This window comes from Phyllostomus discolor, chromosome 4, assembly GCF_004126475.2.
Source record: "Phyllostomus discolor isolate MPI-MPIP mPhyDis1 chromosome 4, mPhyDis1.pri.v3, whole genome shotgun sequence".
Lineage (NCBI taxonomy): Eukaryota > Metazoa > Chordata > Mammalia > Chiroptera > Phyllostomidae > Phyllostomus > Phyllostomus discolor.
Genome location: NC_040906.2, coordinates 43,756,886 through 43,780,838, shown reverse-complemented (window position 1 = coordinate 43,780,838; position 23,953 = coordinate 43,756,886). Strand labels below are relative to the sequence as shown.

Sequence of the window (23,953 nt, the reverse complement as noted above, 5' to 3'; positions counted from 1 at the left end):
CCTCTGACCCAGCTCATTGTTAGTTCTTTGGACCCACACCCCATGACTCCAACCTGAATTATGAATTCCATTACTAATTATTAATTGATAATTAATAATGCTCCACCCATTCTGCTCACTTTTTTAATACAGCACTTCTCATTCTGCAGCCTACATTTCTGGCTGTCCCACTACCCTTTGAGCTCAGTAAGAACAGCACCCACATCTCACTGTAATTTCCCAGCATTTGTTAGTTCCTAAGTATTTTGTTGAGTAAATGTCGAGTGGAACTCCATAACTTCAGACTCATTGAAGAATCATGGAACTTTTGAACAAGTGAGGATTTAGAACCTTCGCTACAATTTTCTTTTACATATATGAAGACTTTAGTTGGAACAGGTAACTCCTTGAGGTCACATAAATTTGATAGAATGAGATCAGAATCGTTCTATAGCTTTCCAGCGCCATACTTTCTTTTCCAGAAGATGCTACCAAAACACAGCTAAGTAGCTTTATTTCCCAATCTCCTGGCCCCACCCAAATCCTATCAGCCCTTAGTCTTTGGGTCTTCAGACTATTATTTCTGTGATATGAAATTTCCTAAAAGAATCCACTTTTATGTGTAGCCTTTCTTTCACAGTTCCCCATCCCAAAGTCCAAACTCAAAATTGCCCCACTTTTGCTGTAGCACCATAGTGTAAAAGTTGGCGCGGTGGGGGGGTGGGAGGGGGCATTCTGTCTATATTTTCACTAACAAGCTCTTTCTACAAGCTCACTTTGATTCAGCCAAATTAAATGCTTGTCAACACACCATACTCTTTCTTCACCATTTCTTGAGATCTGCTGTTTTCTCACTGGAGTATCCTTGTCCTTATCAAACTGGTGAACTTTAATGAACTGCTCCCCTTCTGGACTGTGAGCTTGTAGCGCAGAATGAAGTCCTGGCTTTAGTCACACAGTAATTGAATGAGTGATTTTGTGTGACTAGCATCTAGCAGTATAGCCCTCAAAAAAGTTCACTGAATAACTGCATCTTTGGGAAAGTATAGAAACGTAACTTACTCTTCAGAGTTTGTGAGCAACCCCTTACCAAAAATTTTGTTTGGAGGAAAAATAAGTGAATATGTTGGCTCACTGTCTTTTTTTCTTTAACTCATCTGTTATGACTACCATTCTCACTCCCTCTGTGAACTCCACATTCTCCCAGCACCTCTGCCCCTGGACAATTGTGGGAGAGGAATCCACAAATTCCTTTGGGGCTCCATCACTGGAACGAGTTCTCAGTAGTTGGAGAAGTCTGCACTGCAAACAGGAAGTTTTTGTACTTTTGTCTAGTATGTGCCTGGGGGCAAAAACTGCACAGTCCACCTGGAGACTGCAAGACAGAATGATAGAGCGACACTAATCTTCACTATCCTCATCTGTGTGGACATTCTGACCTTGTCAGTCGGGGCTTCTCTTTCCAGAACTGTCATCTAGCATGCACATCAGAATAGCCCCGCAGCAAATTGTCATGTTTCAAGCTCCTAACTCCTTCCCTTCACTTTAAACATTCTTGCACGGGACATTTAAAAAACTGTTTTGGAATTTTAAGTTTTCAAAGGATCGGAAGGACTGTCCTCTTTGGCAGGCTGAGGGCCAAAGAGAAACTGGCAGATCCCAAAATCTAGAATCCCTTTTTCCTTCCCTCAATGCCCAAGACCCTATCTTGCTCCTTTAGCTCATATGAGGGGCAAAAGGCAGCTTTCCTCCACCTGCGTGCCTGGCCTCCTCAAAGACATCTATTAGTCTCCAGTCTTGCAGGGCAGCTGGGGACTCCCGACCATGCGCCCAGGGCCCTTGTCCAGTCGTGGTGCTCTGGGGTCCACTCCAGCCCTGCGCAGACAGAGGGGATATGGCCAGTCCTAAGGATGACCTCGGTCAGCCCGCCCCGAAGGCACGCGGCCCCAGCCTGCGGGGCAGGTAGTCCAATGGGCAGCCTCGCTCAGGAGGCGGGCTCAGGCCGGAAGCCACCCCGCGGCACAGCAGCCCCGCGAGACGGCGCCCAAGCCCCCGCCCTCTCAGGCACTGGCTCCGAGGCCAAGGGTGGCAGGGGCCAGCCCGCCGGGTCCCCGCCGCGCTCTTTGTCCTGGCCGCGCGCGGGCGGACGCGTGCGCCCCCCGGGTGAAGGGAGGCGCGGAGAGAGCGCGCGGGAGCGCGCGGGAACAGCTCGTGCCCGCCGAGCACCGGCGGCGCGCGCCCCTCCGCCAGGCAAGCAGCGAGCACGCGCACCGCCGCCGCGCCCGCCCCTCCCCCCTCATCGCCTCGGAACTTGCTGACTGCGCGGCCGGGAGGAGCCGAGCCGGGCGGCGGCGGCGGCGGCGGGAGGCCACAGCGCGCGGGGGTCTCCCGCGTCCCTTCCGCCTCGTCGGGAGCTCGCGCCTTCGCCCAGCCGAGCTCCCACTCCCCCCATTTTTTTCCGAAGGCGCTGGGCGGCGCCACCCTCCGGCCGGAGCCCGGCACTGCACAACCCCCTCCGACTTTCAATGTTCCACACTCCCCGGCCAGAGCCTCCTCGGCTTCTTTTTTTCCCTCCCCCCCCCTTTCCCCCCCCCCAGCTGCCTCCATTTCCTTAAGGAAGGGTTTTTTTCTCTCTCCCTCCCCCACACCGTAGCGGCGCGTGAGCGGGCCGGGCGGGCGGCCGAGGTAAGGCGGAGGGGCCGGGGGCCGCGTGGGGGGCGGCCGGGGCGGCGGCGGTGGGGGAGGGGGTGGGGGCGGGCAGCTTTGTTCGCGCCGGGCGCCCGCGCCGCCGGTGTCCGCGAGCCGCGGCGGGGCCGGCTGGGCTGCTCGCATCACTTGGCGCCCGGCGCGGCGAGCGCTGCCCGCGGCCCCCGCGCGGCCCTCCCCACAAAGGGCCGCGGAGCTGCGTGGCCGCCGCCGCCGGCCGTGGCTCGCCTCCGCGGGTGCGGAAATTTGTTGCACTTCTTGGGGCTTTGTTTGTTTGTTTGTTTTTCCTCTGATATTTTTTTTTCTCGTTATTTTGACAAAATGTCGGTCCGAGATGTAAAAATTGAGCGAGGAACCTTGATGGCATTGGGAGCTTTGCAGAAGGTGCAGTTTGGATTCTGCTTTTCCCAGGGTGGCAGCTCGGTCTTGGCCGGATGAATCTTTGCTGCTGGCCGTGGAAACGGCTAGAGGAGCTTGTTAGTTGATTTTTAAATTTCTGAGTGTTGTATTTAAAGGATTACGTGCACCGAGGAGGAATCGCCACCTTAAATAAGCATATGGGCGATTAACAGGGTATGTTTTCCTCTCGGAAGGGGAATTTGGTAGCTTTGACCAATGTCAGTGTGTAAATATTTAGACGTTATTAGTGACTTTTGAACATTTTTCAGCGAGATTTGTTATTTACAGTGTGTCATATGTTATTAATGCTCGTTGCCTAAGTTCCCTGGCAAATCTGTTTCATGCCTTCTGAGAAAGTAGACAATTGATAGATTGTCCAAGGGGTGGAAAAAAATGTGAGTGGGTTTTCTAACTTGAGTTCGGTCAATCTCTGAACGCTGGGGTTGTGAGACACACCACCTCTTCTGTAACCTTGCTGGACCATGTGATAAGTGTGAACACTTTTGAAGCGTTTTCATTAAAATACGATTTTAGGTGAATGTTAAGAGAAGAATGTGCTATTGGCTTATTTCTTAGACTTAACATTTCCTTTCTTCTTCCCTTTTTTTAAAAGTTTTCCAAGTAATAACTTCATCAAGATGTCCAGTGATAGGCAAAGGTCCGATGATGAGAGCCCCAGCACCAGCAGTGGTAGTTCAGATGCAGACCAGCGAGACCCAGCCGCTCCAGAGCCTGAAGAACAAGAAGAAAGAAAACCTTCTGCCACCCAGCAGAAGAAAAACACCAAACTCTCTAGCAAAACCACTGCTAAATTATCCACTAGTGCTAAAAGGTAATGTGTAAAAGAAGGATTAAGCACACTGTCAGGTTGTCTTCCAAATGGTTGGACACTTTTGTAGCAGTAGTTCAAAAAAATTTACTCCGTGGTCAGTTTTGTTTGTACTCGAATGAGTTGTCATTCTTCAGGTGGTATGTATATGAGCCATCTCCCTAGAATTATACTTTTAAGCAAACTTATTCTGTACTTTGGTAACTTCAGTAAGAGTGTCCTTGAGTCAAGATTGGATTTATATTCTCAGATTGTTTAAGGAGTTGTGCAAGGAAAATTTGGTGAACCTAAATTACTTGGTACATTGAGGGTGTTCCTTTTAATGAGTCATACTCTTATTCATTGAAATTGACACTTGTACATATCAGCAGTGCCTCTCTTCATGAAACTTAATGATCAGAAACAGTCATGTTTGCTAGATATTTGTAAATTCACTGCCTTGGCTATATTTGAAAGCAGATTTAAAAACTGATTCATATATGCTTTCAGTTTTTTAAACTTGTATTTTAAGTCATGCATCCCAGATAATTACTTTTTGTAGTTGAATTATGGTTATGCTTCCAAATTCCTGTAAGGGCAAATACAGCTGATAAGTAGCCATTTATAATTTTAGGTGGCTCTTGGTGATTGAAAACTTTAATTTGTCCTTGTGTTTTTTCCCTTTTAAACTTGTGAATATGCTTGACACTTTAATGCTCAACAGCAGGACAAACGTATTTTGTTGGGTACACTCGAAAGATCATTCGTTTCCTGTTGATTTTTATTATCTGTGATGGTGAAAATAATGTGCTGTCAAGTGGGACTCCATTAGTGGTAGTAGTGGAATATCCATGAATTGTAGTAATTATACATCAGATGTACCTACAGTATTAGTCAGTGTTGACATTTTGTTGATTATCATTGATCACAGCCATGGGGAAAAGAAAATATAAAACTGGTCAAATACTGGCATTTTGTAGTGATGCAGAAGTACTCTTATTTCTCTGTGGATTTTTAATCTTGTATCAATAATTAAGTGGTAATAACGAGAATATTTTATTAAATAGCAGTAGTCTTTGCAATAATTTATAATCTTTGTCAATTTGTTGTAATGTTATTGAGGAACATTTTTAAAATGTTAAGTTTTGGAAGCATTTTAAATTTGAATAAAATCAGTAACTGCTTCCCCCTCTTTACTCAGAGTTATATAATGTGTCTCCTTATCTTTTTTCTCCCCAAATTTATTAAATTTAAATGTTGTACTTAAGATTAGGGAAAACAGACATGGTTAAATAATGCCAGAGTCCTTTGGAAGTTTTTCACTGGTAAAGACATTTGTACATTTTAAACTTCTTTTTTGCAGGTAAAATATCAAAACTATTAATGTGTCAGAACAGTAGCTTGTTAATTCTTACCTTGGTAAAAGTGACTTGAAGTCATTGTCAAATATTCTAGTGCTTTCCCTCCTCCCTTTTTGTCTCATTTGCATATAAGCTTGAAAAGAGAATTTCTTTGGTAAAAAGTGTTTTAAAATAGATTTTACATCCTTTACTGAGTGCTAGTGGAGGACTATTTCTCAAAACAGGTGTAAATGTCTTACTTATTTACAGTAGCAAGTGAGAAAAAAAGCTGCAAAGTTTCTGTTAAGGGATTTGGGTTATGCCTCTGAGAACAAAGAGGAAGCAGCCATGTTAGCATTACTGAAGGCAAAGCCAGCCTTGCATTTAACTGCATGGTGGTAGAGGGCAGTGTAATTCCCCGGTTATTCTGTAGACTATCTCAAATCCTTTTTGTCTGTTCTCATTTCACTAACAGAATTCAGAAGGAGCTAGCTGAAATAACCCTTGATCCTCCTCCTAACTGCAGGTAATAAACAAATTTTGTTAATTTAGTTTCAAATTGTGGGAAAAATATCCAGATCAATGTATTGTCCATGGATGTGTGTGCTGCTGAAGAGGCTACATTTGCTTCTTTTCAGCTTTGCACATGGATTAAACAAACAGTGTCTATGGTGAATTAAATAAATTTGGGAGGAAAGAATACTTTTTAGCATGTGTTATACATTTTGGACTTAGGTTCTGATTTTGTGCTTTTTACTGAGGTTAGTGTGAATGGTGCTGATTTTTGTTCTGTTGTAATGTTTCTGTAGAGTGTGTTTATTCAGAAGTATATTGCAGAAACTTGTAAAATTTTTCTAAGTTTTAAAGTTACTGCTTATGTGCTACCTGAACTGACCTTCCAATTTAGAAGTCACTGAATGTATTACAAATGTAAATGCAGTAAACCAAGAGTATTGTCGTTGTTTCTGGGTGATTTATTCAGTAACTTGCCATAAGGACAAATTTTATGTATTAAGCTAACGGTTTTAGTTCTTTTCTAGAGAATGCAATGTTGGAATTATTTACATTTTAATCAAACGTCCTAATTACTTGGGGCATTCTTAGTAATTTAGGTGCTTGAAATATGTGTATGAGAAACAAAATGAATTGGAATTTGTAGAAAGAATTCATTTCAGTGGAACTCATGTAGAATAATTTAAGGTTGTTGGTTAGTATAAGGTGCATTAAAATAACTGGTTGATAATTTTTTCTTTGAAACATGTTTTCAGTTCATCTTACGTAGTGCTCTGTTTCTCAACAGCGTCTTTATGGTTTCCAAAATTCATCAAACTTAGAAAAACAGTCTTGTAAATAAGTTGCACAGAGATATGTGCTCAAGAATGAGAGTGGTTGCTAGAAATAAGGCAGTGCTGTGGTTCGGTATGAAAATGTTTTCTTGTCTTACCTGTATTTTTGCTACAAAGTTGTGCACACTCCTGATGTGATGAGATCTATCTCTGAAGTCTATTTGAGATATGATAGGGTATAATCCAGTTACTTCCTTCTTTGCATGTTAACCGATCCTCAGATAAGGTGATCTGATTCTGATTTATCTAATGAATTAACAGTTTTGCTCATATGTATAATCAGCAATTTCAGTTCCAAAAGGAAACATGAATGTAAACTAATCCTAAACAGATAGCAGAATGTCGTATCAGAAATTATTACTTAACAAGCTGTGCTGTCCAGTGATGTACCACTAGTGACTGGGGGCTATTATCTACTTCAGCTTAGTCCAAAATGAGATATGTTCTAAATGTGAAATACACATTAAATTTTGAAAACTTAGTATGAAGACTGTAGAATAATCTTACTGATGTATATTTTTAATAACATGTTGAAATGAAAATATTTTGGATATATTGGGTATATAAAGTATGGTTTAAAATAAATTTCACTTTTATTTACCATTTTAATGTGGTTATTAGAAAATTTAAAATTACATATATGGCTTATGATTATACTTGTATTGAGCAGCACTGCTCTGGAGAATAAATCTAAGTATTTTCAGGCTTCTAAATGTTATGTCAGTCAGTAGCCATTTGTGGGGGGGGTAAGTTAAATTTGCTCTCTGAAGAATCACCTCATTTGCACAGTGTATTTTGATATTTCCTATTACAAAAGGTATAAAGAACTATCAATTCAAAACTCTTAAATGTTTTAAAATTTCATATAAGGTCAACATTATTAAAGGTTTCTGTTGATTTTCTGCAAATGGCCCAAGCTGTTGCACGTGCATAAAGCTAGAGTCCAGGAAACATGTGTTGATGAATGCCTTTAGAGTAATAGCATAGCTTTTCAGTTGAAGAAGTACGCTGTTCATTTTAACACGGGAATGGTTCCACAAGGTCACTGAGGATTATTTTAGAGGAAGTAGAATCTTTCTAGAAGATAGAAAGTTAGCTCGATTTTATTTTTCTCTTTGTATACCAGATTTAATTTCAGTCTGTGAAATAACGCTTCAAATTTAATGATTGGACTAGTGAAATAGCAAACCTCTGGCTGGCTTGTGAACAGTAACATGGAGTATATCGTCTTTGCTTTCCCTTGTCACAACATAAGTTTTCTGTCAACTGCAACAGTTGACATCTTTCAGTTCTTAAATTCTTTAATTTATGCATTTATTTGTAACTGAGTGATTAAAGAAAAAACAGAAAATAAGAGTCTTAGTAGGGAACTGGGGGAAAGTTGTTTCTTAATTAGTTTGAGTACAGTCTTCTTCCGTATACCTGATGTGTAAAATATCCAGATACTTTTGTGTGTTTTATTGTAAGTGTCTTCATTTTCTTTTGGGTGGAATACCTAGTCCTTGTCCTTGAGCAGGAATTTGGAATATTGAGTGTTTAGGAGAGGCATTTTAGGATTTTTGATAGTGAATTCCAAGTTTGTATTGTACCTGTACTCATGTCAGGTATGTGACAGATTCTGGTGTTCTCATAATTCACAGGTGCATCAGTGAGGATTTTAGCTTTATGGTGATTATATAGTTCAAATGTCTTATGTTATTAAAAATGGGGTGCTATATTAATAAATTTTAGAATATATGAATTTATATTGCTTGAAACTGATGAAACCTATTTCTTTTGACTTTCATGTGTAGTTAATCAGAATTCCATTAAAGTTTTGAATATGATTTTTATAAGCTTGTCAAAGTGTGTGACAGGTTTAATTGTTCCTCAGGGAAGCAATGAAAGTTTATCTGTGTACATTTAGGAAAAAGTTGAATGAAATACAAGGTAACTCTACAAAACCAAAATTATTCAGACTAGATTAAGATTTAAGTTCCTTTCTATGTCTAATTAATGAAATATTTTTTTAGTTATTACATAGCCGTGTCTAATACTGTATTCTCCCAGGGTGATACTAGAACTTAATTGTTGAATTATGTGTGTGGTCTTGACCTTGTTTGAATATATTTTGATACTATTGATATTTCTTTTGCTGATAGTATAAAAGTTTGATAAAATATTATTTCTTATATGGTATTTTCAGTTTTTAGGTATGGGAGTGCCTTAGGCCTAAGCATCCTCAATGCAGGCATGATATTTTGTGGCTTCAATTTATACTCTCTTATATACTATAATCTAGATTAGGGTATAAATAGTTGATGAGAATGAAGAGAAATTGTATTATGGGCATTTTCTTACCTGTTTTTAGGGAAAGTTAATGACTAGAATTTTTGAATGAAGTGCTGTTCAGACATTTATGTTTTACCTGTTTCCCAAAGTGTGTTCTTGTCCTCTCAGTTACCACTTGTATAAGCAGCAAAAATACAGAAAGATGCTGGATTTTTAACTCAACCTCTTATTCTTTCCATACATAAGAAAGTACAAATACACAGTCTTAAGATGTTTTTAAAATATATTCAGATTAAATCTGTGTTAAAGGAGATATTCAGGGACATTAGTAAATTGTTTTTGGATGTGGGAAAGTTTTACTGGAAGGAGGTGTTACAGTATGAAGTTATACTATTAATGTGTTTACAGTGCAAAACCTGAAAGCAGGTACTATAATACTTGCAAATTTTGCTAATTTTCTTGATTTTAAAAATAATTAATAAAAGGGGCAAGTAAGTTCAAAATCAGAAGCTGGCCTTGATTTAGTCATAAGCTCTGTCTGTGAATGAACTCTACCTCCTTTTGAGGATTGTTACCACTTTTCAACATTTTCTAGGATGGACTATAGAACTCTGTTGCTCAAAGAGTAATCTTTATACCAGCAGCATCTGCATCAGAGGTGAGACTGTTAGAAATGTAGAATTTTGCCTGCTCCCACTGCAGATGTACTGAATCCAAATTTGAATTTCAACAGGATTCCCAGGTGATTGTATGTACATTAAGGCTTGAAAAGCACTGGTGCTGGCAGCTCGACTGTCTGGGTTCATATCCCTGTCTGGCACTTACTAGCCAGCTATGTTACCTTAGATAAGTTATGGAATAGTTCTCTTTCAGTTTCCTTAGCTGTAAAATGGAGATTAAAATGATACCCTCTGTATAGTTTCTTTGTGAGTACCGGATGAGTTAATATGTTTTAGTTTTGTAGCAGTGTAAATCGGGTTTTTATGATTAAAAATAGTAGGAGACAGTGTTGCAGCTTGTCTCCTCTCTTGCTTGCATTTTCCTCCTGTACATCCCTTCTACCTTAGGGATAATTTCATTTTAATCAGTTCGGCACTCATTTATTGAGAACATATATTTGATGTTAGTAAAAGCAGTTGCTTGGAACTTGAGTAAAAAAGAAAATGTAAGAATATTGGGCAAAGATGAACAAATAGTATGTCCCCGTTAAAGGAATATGCATAAGGTTAATGATACTTAGCTCAGAGAATGCTTTGACTGTCCAGGAAATTATAATGGAAAATTTTTAAATAAGGTTGATGATTATCTTTTTGAATATTTCATTATAAGAATTTGAAGTTTTACTACGAATGAGATGATGTCAGTATATATAAAATATAGATTCTGAATTGATTTAGTTTACCAGTTACCTAAGCATAATATCCTTTCCTTGTCTGTGATCTAAGGACAGATTTGGAAGCTTTTCCTAATTGGTGTATGAAGGCAAGTCTTCATCAAAATAAACTGTGATATCTATATAGCTTCGTTGCTTGCTTGTACAGTACCACCGGATTGTAAACCCTCCCACAGATATAGATTGCTTTTTCTTTTTACTTATACATTTAATTATTGGTATTATTCTTATTAGTGTGTGCTATGCAAATGCACTGTATTTTATAAAACAAATTATGTCTCATGAGTCATTTAGTCTTTCCATTTTCAACTCCAGAAGATTAACTTATAATTGGAAGCTTGATTTGTAAAACAGATAAATACAGAATTACTCTCAGTGAAGGTATTTTCCATCCCACCCTATCGTAGGCATCTACTAATGGATAGTTACTATTATTTTATTTTAATTAATTAAATTTTGGCATCAGTGTAGACCTCAGAAATCATGAGGATTTTTCTTGGCACTTGGACATTACTAATAGTTTTAAATATTTTCAGGAAGCTAATAGTTGCTTCAGCACAGCTGTGAATACAGAATGTACTATATTAGTGCTACATACTATAATTATTTACTTGTTGGTCTACTTTCTGCAAGAGATCATGTTCCTTTGAAAGGAGGACTCTTGGGACATTTTTGTATTTCTTGACTTCACACAGTGCTTTCTGCATGTGATGATTTGTTAATAAATTGAAATCTGTCAGATTGACAGGAATAGAAATTTCAGGCGAAATAATGACTTCAGAGTGGAGAAAATCTGTTACATTTGTCATATATTTTTACTTTTTTCATAATTGTAACTTTTAATATTCAAATGTATATTTAACTACCTTTTTCAATAGCAGAAAATTGATACGGTAATTACAGTAAGCCTAATTATTTCCCTCATGTGCACATGCATGCCAGTGTTGCAGAAGGACTCAATACTGTTGTGACTAAAAACTTTTTCCAAAAGAATGATGTGATTAAAACTATTCTTCTACCCCCAAAGAGCACATTTTTATTAGGGATCTGTTAAGTTTAATGAAAATAATTATTAGAAAGTGAGTGGAAACAAGTGTGCATTCTCAAAAATTATATGGTTGTTTTGCAGCTACATCGAAGACTCTCATATTGTTTTGTTCCTTTCAGTAGATAAGCAGTGGGTACCTCATTCCCTCCTTGAATGAGTTGATGGAACAACAGATGGATATGTTTACTTATGAAAAAAATTAACAAGTCGTTCTTGCTTATAATGCAAGAATAAGAATGGAGAACTTGATCTGCCATTCTGGTCTTCCCTACAAAAGTGAGATTAAAAACATAAAACTACTTGTAGATCTAGAGAAATAGAAAATGTTTTTTTTCCCTCTTCTTACACTGCTTTTGACAGGTATCTTAACATTTTGTTACAATCTAGAAGAAACATCTGTAAACTTGTACTATTTGATTTGCCCCTGCATGAGTGGTTCTCAACTGGGGTCCACTTTTGCCTCCCTATTTGCCCCGCCACTAACCCCTCCACAATTGGGAGACCTCTTTTTTTTTTCTTTCTTTTTTTTTTTTTTTGTCTTTTCATAACTTGGAAAGAAATGGGGCTGCTACTGACCAACCGTTCAGTAAGTAGAAATCAGGGATGCTGCTAAATTACCTTACAGTGCCTAGGACTGCCCCCCCACCCCCCCCGCAATAAAAAAACAAACAGCAAAATCCCAAAGAATTATTTGGATTGAAATATTGGTTGTGCTGAGGTTGAGAAATCCTGCTGTAGATATTTATTCTGTTAATATTGCTTCTTGGATTTTTGTGTAGTTTGCTTTTGAACAGCTTATCTTACTAGTGATGCTTGCTTAATATATTCTACACTTTCCTTGGAGCTGGTGTCCCCACCTTCCACTACTCTGGTGCTATAGTCTATATTGTATTATCTGATATGTGTATATGATATTATTGATGTGAACTCACAGAAGTGGCTCTCCGGAGTACCTGCACAGTTTTGGTCTCTTGAAGCCAGAAATACTTAGAGCAGTCTTTTTATTTCTTATGTCTTCTACTAGTTAATTATACCCCACATGATCTAACTTTAGGCTGGTAGAGTCATTCTCCTAGGGATGCTGAAGTATCATCAAGGAGAAGCACCATTGGAAAATCATCAGAATTCAGCTTTACATTTCATTTGGGTTTTATTTTCATCATAAGAACAATACAAAATTATTTGTTTCTATTATAGTTATAAGTTCACAGTTTTTTATTTTGAACTAATGGGGTCAGATGTATTTCAGAATGCAGAAATCTTCAGATTTTAGAAAGGGAATATGCTGTGCTTTTTGTATTTTATGTAATGCCTTCAGTGAGATCTGGGGCAGCACTCCATAATCAAACATATTCACATTTCTAAATGAAAAATGTACGAGCATTCATACTAAGTGGGATAAATAGAGGCTACAAATATTTTAAGTTGGTTCGTGTTTGGTATTACTGACACATTATTTTGCTCCAAACTTACTTTTTAAAAAACCTTTGATTTCCACCCCCCCCAGAGATTTTGGGATTCCAGAATTATGCATAAGCAGTTGTGGTCCTATAGTACTTCTATTACAATGATAAATGACTACAGTTGTGTTAATCATAGGGTATTTTAAAGTCTTGCTCTGCTTTCCTTTTACTTGTTTTCTAATAGCTATTTTCAGTTTCTTAGTTGTTTTTGGGTCATTGCTTTTTGTTGTATAATTTGTATGCTTAACTAGAAAAAATATTGAGACTCTTGATTTTAGATTTTTTCCCCTGCAAGGTGAAACTATAAGTATCATTTTTTGAAGTTATTCTGTGTATATTGAATTACTTTTCTACTTCACTATCAAATATTGTCTTTTGATCATTTCATTTTTTAGATATACAGAAAAGATATCCTTTAATACTTGGACATACTATTTGCCATTTTTATGTATGCATTTTATCTTGCAGCATTTGAGGCAATTTGTCTGTAAAGGGTATGCTAAGTTTTGCTAACTTGTGATGCATTAACAACCTTAGAAGGCTTATGACATATAAACATAGAGCTTTATTTCTCTTGCTCACAGGAATTCCACTGTAGGTCCAGGAACTCTTATGGGTAGTTCTTGCATGTGTTGACTCAGATCTTTGCTGCTTGCGTATAGCTCAGTCATTTGGAACATATGTCCAGGCAAGAGAGCTGGAGGGTCTTGTGCTAGCTTTTAAGTGCTCTGGTCTAGAAGTAAGACGTGAATTAATCACATGGCCTCCACCAACTGCAAGGTGGCTGGAAAGCATAGGGAAGCATATGGGGATTCAGTGAGAAATCAGTTTCTCTGACACAAAAACATATACTTCCATGAACAGACGACTTTCACTGTCACTGCAAAAGTGGAAGGAGGGCATAATTGAGTACTCAGCCTGATACTACTGGATTCCACAGTATAGTACCTATTAATAAGCTATCTTAATTTCCCAAACAACCCTGTGAAATAGGTATTGTTCTTGTTAAGATTTGAGAACTGAATCTGAGAGTTGAGAAAATTGCCAGCTGTCATGTACACAATTCATATACACAACACACCCAGGCAAAACTCTAGACTTTGACATGAAAGTAAGCACTTCTGGCTTCTGTACAATGCTGCTTGAGAAATTTGGTAAAAGGATTCAGAGTTGATTATGGGTCCAGCAGTGCATGCTTAGTGTAAATAAATACCTCATTTGTTTGCTTTAGTCTCTTGAAGGATCCAGAATACTGTTTTGGTAGGGTTTTTAGAACATGGTAAGTATGGTGACTTGGAGAAAAGTGAGTTTCCTTCTTTGACTTGGGGGTACTAGGCTCTCTTCTTTAAAAAAAAAAAGTATTTGGAAGCATTTGCTTTTCAGGCCTCATTCCCCAACTTGCCAGCTTTCTTGCCCTATTCTCTTACCTTGTAAGGAAGAGGATAAGGGATTGAGTATGATCATAATGGAAAAGGCAAATCTTTGTTCTCTGTCTGTAGTTCTTTGCATACGGCTTTCCTGTGGGCCAAGGAGTAACTTTAAATTTACCTCTACTTTCTTCAGTGGGGTATTTTGAAGCAGTCTATGTTTATGAATTGCTTTGAAGTGGAAAAAAATCTGTAGATAAGAATTTTTAGCTTCATGGAGAAAAGTCTGCCACTCACATAGGATTTTGTGAGAATTTTAATGCTGATATCTTAGCAACGTGTACACTTACTTATTTTTTAATACTAGTACCAGATGTGATTTTTTACAGAAATTTGGCTTTATATTAGATTCATCCTAATTTTGTCTTGTTTTATATAGGTTCATAGTTTACTTAAATAGTGTTTTTCCTATACTGTGAATTTGTACAAAGATTATTCATAGTTATTAATATGGGGATTTGCTTTTTTTCTTGAGAGTCCCTTGGAAAGAGGTGCTGGTTCACTTATCAGAATGTTTTTCTAGGTGAACTGATAGGTTTATATGGTTTATTTTAGATTGATGAAATGAGTTTTACAAATCACTCTGTGCCTTGTATCTTGTTTAAATGCAATAGAAAGTTAAATTCTAAAACTTGGAGATTTTTCTCCATTAACATTTCATTGGTTTTATAAGGATGTATAGATAAACAGCATAAGCTTGGTTTTAGTGCCTGTTTTGGATGATCAGTGGAAAGTGATTAACTTTAAGGGTAATGGCCATAGGGTCAAATTTCTAGGATCACTTAAATTTTTAAAAATCCCAGTCTTGCTCTGACTGGTGTTGCTCAGTGGGTTGAGCATGTGTTCGGCAAACTGAAAGGTCACCAGTTTGATTCCTGGTGAGGGCACATGCCTGAGTTGTGGGCCAGGTCCACAGTTAGGGGCATGCAGAGGCAACCCCACATTGATACTTCTCTTCCTCCATTCATCTCTCTATATAATTAATATCCTCGTTCTGCCCTAACTGGGTGGCTTGATTGATGGAGCGTCGTCCAGTACACCAAAAGGTTGCCTATTTGATCTCTGGTCAGGGCACCTATGTAGGGTGTAAGTTTGATTGCTGGTCAGGTGCATATGGGAGGCAACTGATCAATGTTTCTCTCTCTGTCCCTCCCCCTCCTCCTGTCTCCCTCTCACTCTCCCTAAAATCAGTAAGTATATGCTCTGGTGAGGATCAAAAAAAAAAATCTCAGTTACCTCTATTTGGTCCTTGGTGTACATAATAATTGTTTTAATTTTTTGGTTATTTGCAACAGACAAGACTTTGAAAGGAATGCAATAGTGCTGTGTTCACTCATTGTCTAAGGTTTAGTTTGCCTGTTTTGGAGGGATTTGAATCATTTATGCCATTCCAAAGTTTCTTTGCTGTTTCACTGTCCCAGAGCAAATACACTTTGTCATTCTGTTTAACTTCCAGCTTGTCTGGGGAGAAATAAAGACATCTCTAGTCTGAAATTACTTTGGGGAGTATAGCTCCACATGTTTTGGTGTGAATGAAAGGCCTAGGGAAACATGAATTTTGTTACCTTTTTATTTTCCTTTACTTATAAATCATCATGATGATCCTCCTGTTACATCCATGCGTCTCACTTTTTATAAACACCATTCATTCCCTTTCTGAGGGTGGTTATTTGTAGTTCGTTTTGCCATTTACAAGCTTATAGGTCCTTTACAAATGGATCATTTTTTCACATTAAATTTTAGTAGGTCAAGAATCCATTTATTCTGAGTCCCCTTAGAGAATCGATCATAGAAGATTGTGACTACATGATTTTTATAGCTTCCTATTGCTTTCTGTAGTCTTCTCAATTTAAACAGAAGCAACAACAAAATATAGAGGCCACCATAAGGCCTTACCTTCCTGGTTTTGTTTTTGTTTCACACTTGTTTCTAAGAGTATTTGTTGGATTTGTGATATATATGCTTGTAGTAAATTTACCTGCTGTATTAATGAGGCAAAATCTGGCATTTCCAAGGGTTCAAACACAAATTTATATGCATGTGATCTAAGTAGAATTCAGTGACAGTTTTAACTAGTATACCTTCAGATTTCCTTTACACCAAGGTCTGTTTAAAAATTTAAAAGACATTTTTGTTACAGACTCTCAGATGCTTAATATCCCCATATCCATTAGAGGGCTGTGCCAAGTATTCATTTTCTTCCTTTTTTAACCCTAAAGTAAATATGTTGCCAATGATCACTTTCCCTCCTGCTGAGGTTTTTTGAAAACTAACTTTTTATTAATGGAGAAATTGAAACACATACGAAAGTAAACAGACATGTATGATGAATCACCATGTAGCCTTCACCCAATTTGAAAGCTACCAACCCTCAACCATTCATCCTGTTTGTCTGTTACCCCCTCCATTTCACCCTCCATATTATAAAGAAGCAGATCTCAAACATCTTTTCATCTGCATTTTTAAAAACAGGTATTTCAGCGTGCGTTTTGAAGAGATGAGTATTCCTTTTAATCATGATGTCATTAACATACCTAAAAATTTTACCGAAATTCCTCGGTCATTGTTCATATTTACAAGTGTTTCATGAATGTCCTAGACAATTCCTCCCTACCTCAACTTACTTGAATCAGTTTCCAAATAAAGTAGATGCACTGTGATTGGTTGATATTTCTTTTATATCTCTTCTAATCTGTAAGTTCCCTGTTTATTTTTATTTACAGTTTTGCAGTTTATTTAATGATGAAATAGGGCTGAGTTTCTCAGCCTGGATTTTGCTTATTGCATTTGTATAGCATAGTTTAATATCTTCCTTTATGTTCAGTGTTTCCTATAAATTTGGCAGTTAGATCAGGAGGCTTGGTCAAATTTAGGTGTGATATTATTTTTAAAGATTTTACTTGTTTATTTTTAGAGAGAGGGGAAGGGAAGGAGAAAGAGAGGGAGAGGAACATTGATGTGAGAGAGAATCATTGATTGGTTTCCTCTTGTACACGCCCCAACCTGGGGCTGAACCTGTGCACCCTAGGCATGTGCCCTGACTGGATATTGAACCAGCAACCCTTTGCTTTCTGCCATGACGCCCAACCACCTGAGCCACACTGGCCAGTGCTATTATTTTTGACAAAACTGTTTCAAAGGTGATAGTGTGTTTTTCTGTCAGGGGACACATAACGTCTTACTGTCTTTGTGATTTTGGCAGCCACTGGAATATAACTCTAAAGAGAAACTTAACATATTTGGTTACTCAGTTGGGTAAGTTACATAGTGAAGGCAGAATAAGTGCTTAATTTTTTCCCTTGTTTACCAATTTTATTTTTAATTATTTTTCACAATTATAAATTGGTTTCGTAGTATCCTTTTCAGAATCATCGTGAACTCATATTTGCTATGTTTCAATCTACTGCAGTAATTTAGTATATTGCCATTATAATCCTTACAGACTTTAATTTTAAGAAAACTTAAATTGCTTTTGCCGTAGGAAAGTTTAGATGTATAAACATTGCATGGTCAGATTTGGTGGTGAACTAATGCAAATGCATGCATTCAACTTAACGTTTGCCCTAGGTATTATTTTTTCTTAAAGATTTTATTTATTTATTTATTTTGAGAGAGAGAGACAGACAGAGACAGAGACAGAGACAGAGAGAAAAACATCAATGTGCAGTTGCTGGGGGCCGTGGCCTGCAACCCAGGCATGTGCCCTGACTGGGAATCGAACCTGCAATGCCTGGTTCGCAGCCTGCACTCAATCCACTGAGCTACGCCAGCCAGGGCCCTAGGTATTATTTTGAAAATTGAATAGTTATTGAAGCTACTGTTTTTTTAAAAATGACATTTTCCTGGTCACCTCTTCATCATTTGTCTAGGGCTAATTAATGTCTTAGCATTAGAATAACTGAAATATCTTTATTAGAACTATAGTTCTGTTTTTAAGTTGTGAATTGAAATAGATCAATGTGTAATGCAAAGAACTTTATTATAGTCAAAGTAATTTAGCACAAGAATTGAGTTTAAAAATTAACCTTATTGTTATCTAATATACAAGGCAACACACACACACACACACACACACACACACGGCGAAGTCCACCTTTTTGACTCCTTACACTATTTCTCATCAGGGCTTTTCTTAGTGTTTTGGGATGGGTTGTGCTTTGCCTTGAAAACATTAAGCATCTTTGGACTTTGCTGACTAAGTGCTAATAGGGCCACTCCCAGTATAAGTGGTTGCCAGAAATCACCCTCTTTCTCTCAGTTCCAAATGTTTTGAGGGAGGAAGGGTTATCCCCTTAAGTTGCGAATTACTGGTCTAGATTCCCTTTGTTATGAGAGCAAGTCATAATGTTGTAATTAAAATGTTTTGTGTATTGTTGCTTCAAGTAATGTATAATTGTCATAGATTTCTTAGGTAAAGTCTATCATGACCAAATATGTGTGATTTTACTGCATATGAAGTTGTCCTCTATGCAAAAAGTGGTATTTTCTTTTATCAGTTGAACTCTTTACATCTCTTTCAAACTCTGAAATCTCATACTAAATATGAACTTTATCTTTGTATATTCCTTTGATCATTTCATTATTAGTGAATTTAATTTTATTTACAGGAAAACCTGTGTTCCTAACAGGAATTTTCTGCTAGCCCATTACCTCAAACTGAACCTTTTCTTTTCTTTTGCCCCTAGTCTCTAATTGTTAACCTCTGCCTGTTTTTGAGAGATTTATTATTAAAGCCCATTTAATTTTACCCTCTTTTCTCTTCTTATCCCCTATCTGGCTTCCTGTTTTTCTTTAGTTTATTGACTCATATATTGGGTTGGCCAAAAAGTCCATTTAGTTTTTCTGTAAAATAAAAGTCACATTTTTTTCATTTTCACCAATAACTTTATTGATTTGGATATTTTGAGTATGTCAGCTATCTCCTGTTTATGGTATAATGTTGATTGTTCTCAGTTAATGTCTTGATTTGATTGCTGTCAACTTCAACTGATCTAACTGAATGTGGAACATCGTCTAGCGAGAAATCTCCAGCAGGAAACTTGACAAACCACTTTTGACACTTTCAGTCAGTCAGAGCACCTTCTCCATACCCTGCACAAATCTTTTTTCGCATTTCAGTTGCATTTTTACCCTTCTTAAGATAACAAAGCATAATATGCCAAAAATCTCACTTAATGTCTTCCATCTTCAGTATTAAAATGGCTATACAAAATTCACTAATTTTGATGTTTTTTAAATAATGAATGTTGATAAGACAGGTGTCACAATACAATCTGACAAAGTTGTTTCTAATGAAGTTAAAGAAGACTAAGGGCTATTAGAACCATCTTAGGAGGAAAACCCAAACTAACTTTATGGCCAACCTAGTATGTAGCTAGCCACTTTTCTACTTTTCTGTCTCGTATTTTTTCTTCTCTTTTTAACTTGGTGTTTTCTCTTTTATTTTATTTCAATAATGCCATTTGATATTCTAGCCATGAGTATTTTCTTCATGACTTATTTTAATTTCTTTTTTTTAGGTGCCCACCTTATGTCTCTTTATTTTCAACTTCTTTTTTGCCATTTCTGAAATCTGTACTGTCTCCTCTTTGCTGTTCTTTAGTATTTATTGTTTCCTCCTCCTTGTGATATCTATTCTTTTTTCACTGTTGTATTTTGTATCCCTTTTTATCTCCCCTGGGCACTCATGCTGATTTGTGAACTCTGGTTTTTGGTTATGGCATTCCCTCAGAAATCTCAGTGGTTGTCCATCAAAATTTTCTGCATCTGGCTTCTAACTTATCCTTATTTTTATCTTCCATTATGTATAAAAGTCCTGTGCTCTAGCAAAAGTGATTTGTTTCCTACTGCCCTGGGCATAACATGGGTTTCCTAGGCTCTGTTTGTTTACCCACTCTTATTACCTAAAATAGCTGTCATCCTCCAGTAGTAGTGGCTCTTTTAAGGCCCATTTCAAAATTTGGATCTCTCTTTTGAGAGACTTACGTATTACGTATTTCTGCTACTTATCACCTCTTGTCATGTGCTTCTTCCAGTTGGCCTACACACCAGGACTGGATACAGATTTTATGTTTCTTTATATTTTCAGCTCTTAGTATAATGCTCTTGCTCCAAATTTTAGAATAATTTTAATGAATTTATTAATTGAAAGTAATTCTAAAGTTAACCAAATTCTCAAAGTGTGGAGTACTGCAGGAACCCTGTTTTGACCATACATCCTGGTCTGTATCTGTTGTCTTGGTCTCATTATTAATAGCATTTCCTTTCACTTTCAGAGATGCCCTGGTTTTTATGATAAATTATAGGGTCACCTTATGTGATGCTATATGTGAGTAGATTGAGTGGGCTTGGTGAATCAAGAAATTCTTGTGATCAACAATTTTCCAAAGCAGAGATTCCAGTTTAGTCCAAGGATGGCCTGAGACTCCATTTTATGAAGCATGTCTCTTAGGATTCAGGTACTAGCAGTCTTTCAGTCATTTTTTTTGAGAAATAATACTCTGAGGCTTTGGGCTGTGGAGAGTGGGGAAGGTACAGGGAAGGTAATGAAATACCGTTTATTCTCTATAAAGCTAAAGAACAACAGTTAAGATCATGTTTCTTCCTTGATGTAATGGTCCACTATTTCTTAAGCATTCCCTACTTTGATTGCCTCTCACAATGGAAAAGTGTTGGTGAAAGTGTGTGGGAGGAGTTGACTAAACATTAAGGCCATGTGCATGCATGTGTGCACAGCTGAGTTAATCAGGGCTTGAAATTGTAGTACAAATAGCTGAAACTAGAAGTAAGTCAGAACTTAAGTTACAACTTTGGGGGGTGATGGCAGGAGCTAAAAACACCAGAGATATTCCTAAATCTCAGTTTTTTTATTGATAAAAACAAGAAAATAAAAAAAAAAGCCTAACAGCTCTCCAGATAATCAACAGAGGATTATTCATTTGAACATATAAATTAGTTTATAAAATAACTTTAAAAAGTTATACTTTTGCTAAATACTTCTATTTGTAGATTTATAGATAAGTTGTTTTTAAGGGGCAGGTATTTCCCATGTTATTTTTTATTCTGCTTTAAACATGTTTTGAGGCACATGCCATCTAAATCCCCAAGTAAGATAACCATTACTACCAAAATGACAATTGTCTAATCTCATTGATGAACTGGAGTATTAAAATTGTAAAAACAAGTAGAATTAATTTAGTAAAAGAATAATATCTCTTAACAAAGGGAGTTATTCACAGGCTTGTGAAGAGTTTCAGTCCTAGTCCTCTGACTACAGTAATAGGCTAAAGCAGAAAAAGTATTGAATATTTCAAGAAATACACAATGTGAAATAAAAGCACTTAATATATTTTATTCATTCATTAGTTACTGACTTTTGGGTTGTTTTTACCTTTTGGCCACCATGAATAGTGACACTCTGAACATTTGTGTACTAACATTTGTTTACATATCTTTTTTTAGGTCTTTGAGATATATGTATATCCCTAGGAGTGGAACTGCTGTTTGATATGGTAGTTCTCTGTTTAAGTTTTTGAAAAAACCCCAAACTGTCCATTTTACTCTGCCATGAACAGTATATGACAGTTTCAGTTTCTCCACATGCTTGCCATACTTAGTTTCTACCTTAAGAAAAAATTATAGCCATCCTAGTGGGTGTGAAGTGAAATCTTATTGTGGTTTGGATTTGCATCATTTGGGGGTGTGTGTGTGTATTTTTAAAGATTTTATTTATTTGTTTTTAGAGAGGGGGGAAGGGAGGGAGAACAAGAGGGGGAGAAACACCAGTGTGTGGTTGCCTCTCTAGTGTACCCCACTTGGGATTTTGTCTGCAACCCAGGCATGTGCCCTGACTGGGAATAGAACTGGAGACCCTTTGTTTTGGTTCACAGGCTGGCACTCAGTCCACTGTGCCACACCAGTCAGAGCTCCTTTGGTATATTTAAACTGAGTCTCATTTTAAACATTGAAGTAGAGAAGATTTCTTCTTTAACATAATAAAATGGGCTTTCCTGTAACAAAAGTCAACATTGTGATCATTGAAAAAACTTGTGAACAGAGGGGAGAAAGAAAAGTCAAGGATGCCCCCATTGTAGTTATGTAATAATTGTGACTATAATGTTAATTCGAAAAAGAAAAGGTATACATATTGGGAAGGCAGAGACAGAGCAATTCTTTCACCTACCAAAGAATTGTTTTTTCTGTACATCCAGGAAGGCCAGCTCACTCAGATAAAGGGCTTTGGAATTAGACAAATACAAATTCAGGTCCCAGCTCCACAAATGGAGAAATTTTGAGCAAGTTATTTAACTCTCTTCTCTCAGAAATGCAGACAGTAATCCTGTGTAATCTATTTTTAGTGGATTAGATACTACAAACATGGTGTATGTTGCACATAATGGTAAATAGCTATTGTTATGTGGAAAAGTAAATAGGCTTTTGAAAGAACACCTTGAAAAACAAGGTATTAGCATTAATTCTAATACAAATATTAAAAAAATAGTTTTTGTCCACAAATACTGGGTTGACCAAAAAGTCCATTAATTTTTTTCCCGTACGATGGCTCTAGTAGTGCCTAGCTGTCTTTAACATCATTTGAAACTTTTTAAAAAGATTATTTATTTATTTATTTTTAGAGAGGGAGAGAAAGAAACATCAATGTGTGAGAGATTTATCGATCAATTGCCTCTTGCATGCCCCCAACTGGGGACCTGGCCTGCAACCCAGGTATGTGCCCTGGCTGGGAATTGATCTGGGAACCATTCAGTTTGCAGGCTGGCACTTGAGCCACACCAGCCAGGGCTGAAACAGTTTTCTTAGATTGTATTGTGACAGCTGTCGTATCAGCATGTGTTAAAAAAAAACAAAAAAACAAAAAAAAACAAAACTGGTGAACTTTTGTGCAGCCATTTCAATATTGAAAATGGAAGAAAATATGTGACATTTTTGGTATATTTTTTATTATTTCAAGAAAGGTAAAAACGCAAAAAAAAAAAGATTTGTGCAGTGTATGGAGAAGGTTCTGTGGCTGATTGAACATGTCAAAAGTGGTTTGTGAAGTTCCTTGGTACTATTGACATTTTGTCCAAATAATTCTTTGCTGTGAGGCTGTCCTATGCATTGAAAGATGTTTAACAGCACCCCTGGCCTCTGTTCACTAGAAGCCCATAGTGGGAGATAGCTGACACGCTCAGAATTTCCAAATTAATAAAGTTGTTGGTGAAAATGAGAAATGTGTCTTTTATGGAAAAAACTTTATGGAGTTTTTGTCCAGCCCAGTAGCAATGATGAGTAGGACAGAATTTAAAAAATTATACAATATGGTGATTGATTATTTCTCTGGTAAAAACTAAGATTTTTGTATTTAGCAACCATGTTTTGCCTTTTTCATTATCAGTAATTTAGCCCAGTTTTTATAAAAAGTTTTATTGAATAGAGGATCAGCTTGAGACTCGATATATTAAACCTTAAAAAAATAAGCAGGTAAAGCAACTTTCTAAAACTGGAATTAAGATTATTTATTAAGTGATATTGGGATAAATGAACAGTGATTTTAAAAATTGATCACAATTTTTATAGCTTCAGATGAATGAAAATCTTAAATATGTATTGTAAAAAGTCAAACTGTTGGAAAACTTTGAAAAGTGGGCATATGTATTGTTGGTAGATGCAGAACATCCACACTGTGCAACTCCACGGGGTGTCACGCTGCACACTATGATGCATTAAACACAGGATACCCTTTGAATGGCACCTTTTGGAGTTGTAGAGTGTGG

General features: G+C 37.3%; 1 protein-coding gene and 1 long non-coding RNA gene across 6 annotated transcripts in view; both read left to right on the top strand.

Moving 5' to 3' along the window:
• The first annotated feature begins 2,095 nt into the window (after positions 1-2,095).
• The window catches only part of UBE2E3 (ubiquitin conjugating enzyme E2 E3), an 87,832-nt gene continuing 65,974 nt past the window's right edge, over positions 2,096-23,953 (top strand). The window contains exons 1-3 of one of the 5 annotated variants that reach the window (XM_036023225.1): positions 2,096-2,229; positions 3,698-3,916; positions 5,708-5,758. In XM_036023225.1, coding sequence (XP_035879118.1) covers positions 3,723-3,916; positions 5,708-5,758 — 245 coding nt within the window. In that variant the 5' untranslated portion in view covers positions 2,096-2,229; positions 3,698-3,722. Of the gene's footprint in view, positions 2,230-2,256; positions 2,665-2,927; positions 3,162-3,187; positions 3,259-3,697; positions 3,917-5,707; positions 5,759-23,953 lie in introns of those variants that run through there. The other 4 variants (XM_028508975.1, XM_028508977.2, XM_028508978.2 and 1 more) reach the window with 4 other exon arrangements.
• On the top strand, positions 15,412-18,737 carry LOC118500063. Its single transcript, XR_004902586.1, has 2 exons — positions 15,412-17,747; positions 17,963-18,737. It is a non-coding gene; the product is annotated as an uncharacterized LOC118500063 (long non-coding RNA).